This window comes from Danio aesculapii, chromosome 24, assembly GCF_903798145.1.
Source record: "Danio aesculapii chromosome 24, fDanAes4.1, whole genome shotgun sequence".
NCBI classification, from domain to species: domain Eukaryota; kingdom Metazoa; phylum Chordata; class Actinopteri; order Cypriniformes; family Danionidae; genus Danio; species Danio aesculapii.
Genome location: NC_079458.1, coordinates 28,960,495 through 28,973,667, shown reverse-complemented (window position 1 = coordinate 28,973,667; position 13,173 = coordinate 28,960,495). Strand labels below are relative to the sequence as shown.

The following is a 13,173-nucleotide window of genomic DNA, read 5'->3' as shown; positions in this document are numbered from 1 at the left end:
CAGATTAGCGATCCCAAGATAAAGTGAAGCAGCTCTGGGAACAACGGGCCTTCCTTGGTGTGTACCGCGCTGCGGCTCGCTCATCTGAGGTAAATGTGCAATACAATCTCAACACTCCGTACACTTCAACCCCGCGTGTTTCTCTGTCCAGGCCCAGCGCACCGAGGACGCGGTTCGTCCAGGGGTCGTTCACTCCAGCACTGGTTACCCCTGGGTGCAGCCGTGTAAGGTGCATACCAGGTCTTGGGGCAGAACGTTGTCTCCTCCTGTGTTCGAGATCTCAAGGGAGAAGCGCTTCACCCCTCTCCACGAGACAGGTCAAGACTCCATCAAGACGCTTCAATGCACCTCATTTGCAGATCTTGCAGATCATCATTTCTGGACCACTTCCTACCTACTGCCTACGAAATGAAAGGTTAAGTAGACTTCTTTCTCTGAATGAATGGCTATTAACATTGTGTAAAGAACAGAAGTTGCTCTTTGCCAATAACTGCAATCTTTTCTGGGAGCGCCCTAGACTTTTTCGTGCAGACGGGCTGCACCCCAGTCAAGCTGGAGCTGAACTCCTGTCAGACAACATCTCCAGAATGTTTCGCTCTGTCTGACTAGTAAGTGAAAATTTACATTTTAACCATATAGACTCTAGCTCGTCCCATTTAAATCACAGTAATGAAAATCTGGCTAACCCCATGGAGACTGTGTCTATTCTTTGTATTACTAGATCAAGAAGTAAATTTACTATGTATTCTAGAAAGAAATCTATTAAGAACCAAACCAGAAAAACTGCAAAAAAGTGAAAATAGCCATTTTTTTAAGCTTGGTCTCCTTTACACTTACTGTAAATTAAACAACATACAATAATCTTAATGCACTCTGTCTCACTGAAACCTGGCTAAAACAAAATGACAATATTAGGTTAAATGGAGCAGCTCTTTCAGGATTCTTATATAAGCATTAGGCTCGTCAGACTGACCGTGGTGGTGTAGTTGCATGAGTCTTTAGCAATATTCTTAATGTTAATCAGAGAAACGAATTTATGTTTAAACTTTCTGCACCAACTTATACTTCAGATTCATTAACCATTCAACTAAATCAAAATAATTTACAGTGCTTCAAAATTAACAGGACAAAAGGAAGAGCTAGATAAACTTCTAAATATGTCTAAACCAGCTACATGTATGTTAGACCCAATCTAACAAAATTACTGAAAGAGTTACTACCTGTAATAGGAAAACCTCTTATTAATGTTAACAACTCTATCTTGAGGCCATGTTCCAAATCCTTTCAAGCTAGTTGTTATTAAGCCTATTATTAAGAAACCACAACTGGACCCCAGCAACCTAGCTAATTATAGGCCTATTTCAAATCTTCAATTTATGTCTAAAATACTACAAAAAGTCATTTCTGCCTAATTATGTTCCTTTCTACAGATGAACAATGTTTTTTAAAGCTTTTCAGTTAGGTTTTAGGCCTAATCACAGTACAGAAACCGCATTAGTGAAAATAACCAACGATCTACTTTTAGCTGATGACCAAGGGTGCATCTAGTTGTACTTGATCTCAGTGCTAAATTTGACACCATCGACCACAATATCCTCATAGATCACTTTTATTCTACAGGTGTCTCGGGACAGGCTCTACAATGGTTTAAGTCATACTTAACTTCCCTTACAAAAAATAACTGCAGTAAACTGAAGTAAAACTGCAGCACAACAGTATATAGAAGTATAACTGCAGAAAAATTAAGTACAATTGCTAAATTGCAATACAATGAAGTATGAACACAGTTCAAATACAGTACAACAGCAGCATAAGTTGCAGTAAACTGGAGTAAATATTAGTAAACCCTGTCTTTACTGCACTTGTGCTGCTGTATTCTCATATTGCAATGGTGTGGTAAGGACTGTACTGCACTTGTGTTCCAAGCAGTTTGTTCTTCAACATCTTCCAGGAATATTTTGTACTTTTTTCAGGGATGTTGTTTGGATTCAAGTAATTTTCAGATTAGAATTTTAAGAGTTTATTTGCCAAAACGAATAATAAAAAAATAACTGCAGTGAACTGAACAGTACAACAGCAGTAGCCTATATACACAAGTAACTGTGGCAAAATGTAATGCAACTGTAAAATCGCAGTATAACGAGGGAATAAAAACAATGCAATTCACAATGCAGTTCAACTACAATGCAATAAAGTTCAACAGCAGTAAAATCTGCAGTACAACTGAAGTAACATCTGATATCAAGGTAGTCATCAGAACCAAGCTGAACAATGAGGACAAGCTCTTCAATAAATAAAACCTCTAAAGAAAAAGAAAGTGAATTAATAAATAGTTTGTAAAGATCAAATATATGTAGTTTCGGCTGGTAAAAATAACACACACACACACACACACACATATATATATATATATATATATATATATATATATATATATATATATATATATATATATATATATATACACATATATATATATATATATATATATATATATATATATATATATATATATATATATATATATATATGTATATATATATATATATGTATATATATATATATATATATATATATATATATATATATATATATATATATATATATATTATTAGTGCTGATATTTATTAAAAAAAATATCGCTGTTAATCTATTCTCAAAGTTGCGTTGGGAGCTGGGTCTATTCTACGCAAGCTATGATGACCTTCACCTTGATATTTTAGTGCGGATCTATACCTGACCGGTGAGCCGTCTGACAAAAGAGCCCTTTTGAATCAAATCAGCAGGATGCCTTACTTTAGTACAGTTTCACTTTAACTCATGAATATTTCATTCTTGCCATCGTGACAAACTGGGGTATTAGATGCAAATAAGATGCAAGGACTGGTGAGAGTGTTATAGAATGTAATAATGCTCACCAAACGTAAAGAAAAAAACTGTTTCTCAAGCAGTTTCTGATGCATTTTGGAAACAGGAGATGAGCCCCTGGTCTAATGCGCCACCTGGCTCGAGAAACCTGTTCTCAAAGGTTTATTATTTGGGTAGCACACATATTATGAATGCCTTCGGCAGAATTCAAATGAGCCATTTTAATCTAAATTAATTTCGAAATTAATCTAGATTAAAAAACAATTAATGTATGCCCACCTATAATATATATATATATATATATATATATATATATATACACACACACACAGGGTTGGGACAATGAACATAAAATGGCTGGTTTTACCACGATTCATTAGTATGGTGTAGAGCATCCATTGCAGCCAATACGAGAAGGGTCTGGATGCAGACCTGCTGCAGTGCAATCTGAGCTGCATCCAATGCTTTTTAATGGGCTCACCTAACCACACCCCTAACCCTACCCCTCACCGTGACGTCACTCGCTCCATTTGAGTGCATTGTGTCTGACATTGCATCGCTGAGTGATGCAATCTCAGCTTGCATCAGAAAGGCTGCATCCAGATACTGTTGGCCAATACAGCATCAGTTCATCTTGGGAATGACAGATACATGTCCTGCAGAGTGATTTTGAGCAATTCTTCTTACAAAATAGTGGCTAGGGTGTATTAACGCTGCGTAGGCACAAAAACTTTGCGTACGCCAGATTTCACACTCACGTTTGGATTTACTAATGATGAAATTAACGCACGAATGTGCATTGGTCCACGCCAATTTCATGTCTGGCGTATGTGCATTTCTTGTGTGTGTTTGTTTTTTCCACTGGTGACTTCTAGAGGCGATTGCGTTAAATTGCACACTACAAAGTACCTTTAAGCCGTGCAACGGCAACTGTATGGGACGGGATCATCCGCATGTCTAGCTGGTATATAAGGTTTCCATACCATGCAGTTGACCAGCCAAACATTAAAGAGCAATTTGCACTGACCACCGGTTTTACCAATGTAATTGGAGTGATCGACAGCACGCACATTGCTATAAATGCACCATCTGAAGACGAATTTGCATACATGAATTGGAAACATTTCCATTCAATAAATGTGCAAATAATATGTGATGCTCAAATGCACTTACCTGACCACACCCCCATATTTGAATAAAAAAATTAAGATTAATATAATATTTTTAATAAAATTAATTTTAAATAAATGATATACAGTACATATATTTCTAGGCTACAAAGATTTAACTTAATTTTAAAGCATTTAAAGCACATTTTGAAAAAATATATATACTAATACAACTAGTGAAAATTAATGGATTTTAATATACTTGTTCAGGTTCACTGAAGCAGTGCTAAAATTTGGATTTAAGGGCATTTTTAATGTATAACTTCCACAAATATATAATGCATATGATTTGGATATAACACCTCTCCAATCCAGTTCAGTTCTATGAATCTGAGTCCTCCATAATACACACACTTATTAATGATTCCTACTTGTCTTCCTCGTGATGAAGAGTAGGCAAAATCTGATATGTAGTGGGGGGAAAAAGAAGAATGAGTTCATCAGACGCTGGGTTCAAACCGGGTTCATGATAAATCCTGTCAAAACATGTTGCCATGCACCTTACGAACTACGCCACTCACGCTGTGGTTTGTGGCTCTCTTTAGTTATGTTGTCTCTGTCAATCAAACGGTGATGGGCAGGAATCACTCACTTAGCTCATCCCAGTGAGTTGTGCTATTTGCACTTAGCCTAAATACATTCATTCATTCATTTTCTTTCCGGCTTAGTCCATTTATTAATCGGAGTTGCCACAGCGTAATGAACCGCCAACTTATCCAGCACATGTTTTACGCAGTGCATGCCCTTCCAGCTGCAACCCATCTCTGGGAAACATCCATACACACTCATTTACACTCATACACTATGGACAATTTAGCCTACCCAATTCACTTGTACCACATGTCTTTGGACTGTGGGGGAAACCGGAGCACCCGAAGGAAAACCCATGCGAACGCAGGGAGAACATGCAAACTCCACACACAAATGCCAACTGACCCAGCCAAGGCTTGAACCAGCGACCTTCTTGCTGTGAGGCAACAGCACTACCTACTGCGCCACTGCGTCGACTAAATAGACACTACAAAATTTTACTCCTTTACATCGGACCTTTTTTTTTGTTAGTCACTCACAGTGCGATGTTCAGAACCCACTGTGTTAACCGCATCAGCTAAACTCTCCCACTCTATTTTTTTTTTCATTTATTAATTCCAGGGGGCAAATAACACCGCTTTTCTCCGGTCTATCTCCAAAAGGAGCACCTCCAATTCACATTCTATGAATTTCTCTTCTTGCTTGCTTTTGCTATTGCTTTTTTCGTTTGTTTTTGCCAAAATAGAGTCATTACTATATTAATTAGGGGGAGGAGGCAGGGAGGGGTTTTGCGCTCGTGCACGTGCACTCAGTTTCACGTTAATTCAGATGTACAAAGAGACTATGCGTGGGATTACACGTACGCATTCTTTCATACATCTGATTTTTTTACTGCATACGCACATTTACAGCTTTGTGCGTATGCAATGTTTTAGTTTGAATTCAACGCAAGTCTTTGTACATGAGGCCCCTGGTCACTGATTGTAATGGTGATCTATTCCTTTCATTTCTCCACCATTTCCATAGGAACTCGGCACAAAGGATTTGACACGTAAAACCACAAACTTACAATGCAACAGTTTACTTTTCATTTGTCAGGATTCAACAAAAAGCAAAAAACAATCGGAAGAACTATTTACACTTTTCCAAGCTTCAATATAAATATGGTTTCGAAGAACGGTCAAAAGACCATCAAGCCTTCTTTTTCTTGATATTTTTCTCTGTTGCTTACACATACATATGACGTATGGCATTAGTTATCATATGAAACGTCATGTACATAATATAATACCACAAAATATACTAATCAAATGCTGTATCAAATAAAAATAACTATATATCTTAATACAAATAATATAATATTATAGAAAAATATTACAAATCTCTTAGTTCTCTTTATGGCTGTAACATGTTGAACTTCACTTTCATGATCATCAAACCTCTCTGTCACCAGTCTTACTGTGTGTATTGGTGCATTATCATCCTGATACTTGGCCTTAAGAATACAATGTTTAAACCATTGGGTGCACATGGTTCTCCAGAATGGTTTGGTCTTCCTTGGCAGTAACGTGCTCATCAAGCACAAGTATTGGGCTCAGGGAATGCCATGATATTGTAATTGTGCACCAACAATTTGTCCTCTTTTGATCTCTGATATGCCACCCATAAGGGGCGTAGATTTAGGGTGGACGGAGGGGATGTGTCCCCACCAATATCCAGCAACTACTGAAATGTCCACACCAATAATTTAATTGACTTAAAAACATTGCGCTGTCAATATAAACATAGACATGCCGAAAGGGTTAATTCACATTCTCTCCTGCTGTCTTGTGAGAGGCTGCTTTCAGATACAAGCAGCGCCAAAACAACTGCGCGGGGGGGATTTACCTGTAAGATGTGTGTGACACACAGATGAGGATGGCGTTAGCAAAAAAAAGGTGGCCATAAAGAGCTTTTTTCTACGAAAAGTTGGTAATAATAATAATAAGGTCTGTGTATATTGATGTTAAAATGTAAATGTTACACATGAGATCTGACCTTTGAACATTTTATTCCTGCCAAATACATAACAAACAACATTCTTTTGCATGTTCTGTTTGCATGTCTTGGTCAGCAATGTTAAGACACAAGTGTGAAACTCATGTACTCTGTCAGTCTGTTCACATTTTAATGTATCTGCACCAAATCTATTCTAAACCAAAGTCCCTATAGTCTCTGCACATCACGTGACCAGAACATATGAGCGGAGCGGGAAGCGAAGCGGAAAAATTACTTTAAGAGCGCCCAACTGAAGATTCTGTTCCGTTCGCCCATCCGCTCAGAACCGCTCGCTCTACCCAGAATGACCTTTAATGGTTGTTATGCCAACGTTAGTTCAAGATCTTGTATCTGTGCAACAAGCAGGTAGTTATGGAGTTCAAGTGTTGTTTCAAGGTAGTTGCCAGCCTTGAACACGTGTAAAATAAAAATAAAAGTTATAAATGAACAGGGAGAAGAAATTGAGAGGGAATGCGGAGCGCCATGTTGCCAGAAAGCACAACCATGTGCTATGTAAACGTGGTAAAACAAAAGGTGAGCTATAGTTACATAACATAAATTAATAGCTAAAAAAAGAGATAGGGGTTAATATATTCTGCTAGGCTACGGACTACGGAGCACTGATGACATGCAGACAAAATCACGGCACAAATTTAGAATAGTTCTCTTTTAGCTAGGTCTACATATTATGACTTCGAATTAAACAAATCATTTTAGATTCTAGTCAATTTGAATTTCGTATATGCTCATTTGTTCAGGATTAAATGCCATGAATTCATTTGTAGGTAAATTCTTTTGTTTCATAGTTTTAGTCCTAATCGAGGAATGAATTATTCGATTTCATAGTTAAATTATTAAAATTTAACATAGAGTTTGCTTTGGGCGGATAGCGACTGAGTGGAGCGGAATGCTTAGTGAAATGTCACACCCCTCAGCTCCAATCACATGCTCTGCAGATGACCATGCACACACTCTGGCATGCAGCGTATGCACACGTCTGAGCTCCAGGAAGTCAGCGGAGGCTTTGAACACACCTCTCTAGATGAGAGCAGTGCACGTCGGACAGTTCATCACGGATCTTGTGCTTAATTTCATCTGACTATAGACAATAAACATGATATTCAATTTATCTTGTCTTTATTTAACAACTCTTTGGTCTTTTGAATCTATTACTTGTTCTCAGGTAACGTGGTTTGGCTGAGCACAAAGTTAATATAATGTTACCACGTACACTGATTCTCCATATTGACTGATTGCTAGCCTTTATTTCCAATAGTGTGTAAATTTATTGTATTTATTTGAGATATTATTTGCTGTACTTTTATAATGCCCATTATTTATTACTAAAGAGCCCCTATTTTGCATTAAAAAGGTCATATTTTGGTTTTAGAGGTCTCCAACAACATGCTGATATACGTGCAAAGTCAAAAAACACTAACATTGTCTTATAATATGCATTTATTTTTACCTAATTATCCCAGCGACTCCCATATGAATCATTCAGTGATTAATTTGTTCCCAAACCCAAACTTAGCACAAAGCTAAACTGCGGTAATTGATCCGATGATCCAGTCTGTTGCAATTGGTCGACTGCGTTCAGCACGAGACAGAGAAAGCAGCTGAATCTCCATCTGTCAGTGATCTTCATCTTCACGTCATGATCAGTCCCGTGATCACCCGCGCCTCTGCTAGTGTGTGGAGGGAAAGCACGTGCACATTTTACCAGAACTGGAACTACATATTTGGTGACGTCGATGCGATCAAACAAAAGATCCAAACCCAACTCAATTCGTTTATTTAACTCTGAGTCAACTATTTTGATAAAGAATCAATACTTTTAAACATGCTGCACTTTTAGATGTAAACCTCAGTTGGATATTGTCATTCACTTAGAGCTGTGTTACACACTGCATAGAAGGTCATTTTCAAAAACCCATAATAGGGGCTCTTTAAAACTGATATTCAGCAAAAGAAACAGGATATGTTTGGTATTTTTTCAAAGAAAATGAAAGGAGGCAGTTACGTTAGAGTCTGTTTTGTTATAAATATGCATACAGTAAAGATGACATAAAAATATCATATGTAGTTACACAATGCCTCAAGATTTTTTGGCACAACGTAGCCAGGGTGTGCATGATGTTATAAAGTTCAGTTCTCTTTACCTGACGTGTCCTCGGGAGTTTGTTTTGCAGAAGTCAACACAAACTTTTTTTGAACCTGCGAAGTCTGAACTTAAGGAAAGGATGCAAGACTGAGCTTTGTGCACTTAATATTGAGGAAAAAGCCCCAATCAGATTGGCGAATGTCTGCAGCCACACCTTCTTTTTCAGATGTTTCCGTTTTTCCCCATCCACACTGACACGGAACAGCAGGGTTTGAAATGAAAACGAACTCTTCAGTGTTTTCAAAACGCTCCATTTTCAGGGCTCGAAAACTCTAGGGTAATGTGCACGGAAGGCGTAACCGTAGCAAAACTTATGTGTTTTAAAACTAAAATGTATTAGTGTAAACGGGCCCTACTGTAAGTATGGTGGTGTGATGTGGTTTGGGCAATGCTGATTAGATGGAATGAAGTTATGCTCACAATTTTGGTTAGTAAGCCTGTCACACAAAGATGACTGTCATGCATTTGCTCTCGAACGGAGATGTCTAAATCTGTTTATAAATTTATATTGCAGCTTTTGTAATTAGAACCCCCCACCTCAAATTACATTTGCAGATCTACACGATTCCAAGAATGACAAATTTCAAGATGAAAATGGCAAATTTTGCCAAAAGATGACAAGTTTGCACACTTGTTAAAATGATTTTAAAATGCAGATGCATGAGTGCAGGCCTTTGAATTAACAAAAGAAAACAACAAATAGTTTGATTTACATGTAATGTGTTGATTCTCTGTATATGCGAGATTCTCTTGTGTTCTCTCTGTTTGCATGTCTCAGTAAAACAGATTTCATGGATCATGTCAGATCCACTGAGATTCTCTGATATGAACTGTACTGTCAAGATACGGAGACCGAAACGTATGTACTCAGTCTGTTCAAGTTTTAATGTATCTGCACCAATCTTCTCTTATTCTAAATCCAAAATCCCAATCAGCTTTGTTTATACTCAGTCATCGGTGATTTAAATATAGTCTATGGGCCCTTTGACCCAGCAGACACAATGTTTCCACATGCCCGTGCTCTCCTTTTTATTTAAGGTGGCCGTGACCCAGGCTGGTTTGGACACTGCTTATTGTGGAGAATAAAGCTGCTCTCATTCTATTGGCTAATAAGCTTGTCACACAAAGAGGAGAGTCATCCTATTTAAAGATAGAGAGAGGGGACAAGTTTGCACCCTTAATAATAAATTTAATCAATATTTTGGTCTGGTCAATGGGTACAGTTTCTCTGGGCTTTTTTTTTGTGCATGCAACATGTGGAACAATTTTTGATACTTTGTCATCATTGTGAAGATTGACAAACTCATTTAAATAGTAAAGAAGGGCCTTTAAATTCAACCAAATATCTTCTTTGATGTCCTGTATTCCTCGGAAGAAATAGGTTTAAGATACCATAAGAGTAAACTACTTCTTTTAGTTTTTAATTTAATATCTATTTTTTAAATGTTCGTATTATTATTTCAACCAAAATTGACAGCATACCATTGCAATTTGTTAACATTAATTATGCATTTTCATTAAAAAAAAACACAGATACATACATACATACTCACACACACATACTTTTTGAGTTGTGGTTGATCAGCGAAATTGGAATCTGACATCACGCCTCAGCAAGCTTTAACAATTTAAATGTGCAAAACACTCAGGTGCAGGTGTCTCTAGTGGAGAAACCACACAAGTACACCACATCCTCTTTCAACGCTTTCTGAAGCGTGTATAAACGAGTGTCACCTGCCACAGCGGTCGTTAAAAACAGGGCCCCTCCGAAGCATGTGAAAGTCTAAATTCTTTTCCATCTTGACATACAGATAACAGATAAACAATATTTGATGCACAGAGTGGAAATTTTTCTACTTGTGTTGATTAGTTACATAGTTACACAGTGTTGCCTAATCTGCCTGATCACAGTCATATGAGTGCATCAGACAATAAGAAAAAGATACAGATTAGTAAGTCACTGTACTTGACTTCTTATTTAGAAAATAGATATAATGTACAAACAGCCATGCAGCAGTAACAGGATGAGAGCTTAAGTACTGCTTGGTGATAAGGTTTGCCATGGGCAGCATTTTCATTTTGACTAATGCAAAGTTTTTGACAAATCTATTAGATGCTAATTAGATAAATACTATGTTAAATATGAATAAACTTAATACTCACCAAGTTGGTAAAATCTGTAAAATTAAATGCACCACTTTCATCTATTAGGAGAAAAAAACATACAATTACTGCAGAATGTATCATGGAAATCTGTTTACACATTATATTTCAATAATAATTTGTTTCGGTAATTCAAATTATAGTAAACATAATCAAATATATGACCTGAGAGGAAAAATATATATATTTAGTGTAAATATATGGTGTAGGAATTAATATCAGAATATAAGAGTTTCCCTGGTCATAGCACAGGCTTTACTTATGGATTCATGAATACAAGAGTCCAGATCAATGACTTTTGTCTTCTCAAAAAAACTTGTACAAAGAAATTCCTCCTTTAACATTTTTAATGTGCAAACATTATGGCCAAAGACAAATTGTGATGGGTAAATCCCAGTAATTAATGTTGCACTTTGCAAAATACTGTGTATATATGTCTTTAAACAATGTGTATATTATTTACATAATCTCATAAAATAATATATCATCACCTTGGAATTATAAGGTTCTATCTGCATTCTGGATGCAACTAAATTTTGACAAAAATGTCAGATCATTATAATTCTAAGGTGACAATATAGTTTTCTTGATTTTTAATACTTACATTCTGAAGTTGTGTAGATATCCATGCTCTGTTCTCTCTGGCTCTCAGAACAGTCAGCAAAAATATAACAATTGTTCTGTGTTGAAACTCCTGTTGCCTTTAACTAGTTTATAAGACCACAAAGTCACGTGTCTAAGCATTGCACCATGAACCCCTTCAGAACCCCTGCTTTGAACCAATTGTATTTGTCCTTTATCACTTGACTGAAGTTCAGGGACATGGACATTTTGAGAGGTAGAGGCACACATGGAAAAAAGAACACACTTTCTATTTATGTGTAATGACACCGGACACAGGATGAAAAATCTGAGGCCATTTATTCTAGACTGCACTTAAAACTGCTGTATTACGTATGCAAATTTGAACAACTAGACTAGAAAAGTTTAAGCTTGAGTGCAGCCACTGAAAATAAGTTAGCTTTTTCACATCAATATGTGTTATCCTATTTTCTTATGTTTACAATAGCTAGAAATAACCTTTTTTAAATAATTATGTCAATGATATAATCAGTTCATGCTGAAAGAAAACAATCAAATAAGTCTAAGTCATCAACCAACAAAGTTGTCAGATTAAGTCGAGCTGCTTAATTTCTCCTACCATTAAACACTCAGTTCCTCAGTTTTACATCAATGATTAAGTATTCATAAGAATTCAAATAAAATTAATTAAATTATTTAAACTTACAGCTCGTCAGCTCTCAACAACTTAGACACACACAGCTGCAAATGACTTATTTCCTCTGCAAATTATAAAGAAACAAAATACAATAAAATCTCTGTAAAGACATGATATTTTGAACCTAACACTTTCAAGGAAATATGAAAATAAATTTTTATAAACACTTTTACAATCAATAAAAGTAAACAACACACACAGTGTGTCTTTTCTGTCACACAATGGAACTTTGAAACACTGTTCTTCCCTTTAAATGGCATTTTATATTATATATATAATATTTCTAAATACATAGCCTGCCATGTAGCCTACAATAATAATAAAAGCAACAACAACAAATAGCAAAAAATAATAAGACACGCCTACGTTGGCGTTGCAATAAAATAGTATACTTATCAAATAAATAATTACAATAGGCTAATAGCATATATATCGTAAATATTGGTGTGAATAAAATAAAAACAAATGGTACCCTTTGTTATAGCCTAGCCCCAGGGCCCAATGTGTTCTTATTCTGGTTCTACTCACAACTATTTAAAAAAACTAAACAATAAAAAACACTAGTAAATAATAATAATAAAAAATATTATTATTATTATAAGGGCCTTGCTCGGAAACAATTATGCAAAGCAGGTGCTGCTTGGAAATGGCTATCTTTGCTCAGCGTCAGGTGCACAGCAGCAAGACGTTTGGCAGCGAACTATGAATTTATTTTAATGGCAAATGTCTAATAATACTGCTAATTTATGTCTTTATTTAATTTATACATACGCAATGGATGTAATCCTGCTAACTGTGTGTGGTTCAAATGATAGAATGTGTAAACTTAGTTTGTATATATATATATATATATATATATATATATATATATATATATATATATATATATATATATATATATATAGAATTAAATAATAATAATTAAAAGCCTGCGTGCAGGGCTTTTATTTTGAGGGCGACGT

General features: G+C 36.1%; 1 protein-coding gene across 1 annotated transcript in view; it reads right to left on the bottom strand.

Moving 5' to 3' along the window:
- Nucleotides 1-11,621, bottom strand: part of ccr9b (chemokine (C-C motif) receptor 9b) — a 91,584-nt gene extending 79,963 nt beyond the window's left edge. The window contains exons 1-2 of the mRNA XM_056450637.1: nt 11,537-11,621; nt 10,933-10,973 (exon numbers count right to left, since the gene is read on the bottom strand). Of these exons, the coding sequence (XP_056306612.1) occupies nt 10,933-10,973; nt 11,537-11,561 (66 nt within the window). The 5' untranslated portion in view covers nt 11,562-11,621. The remainder of the gene's footprint in view (nt 1-10,932; nt 10,974-11,536) is intronic.
- Between the last annotated feature and the right edge of the window lie 1,552 nt (nt 11,622-13,173).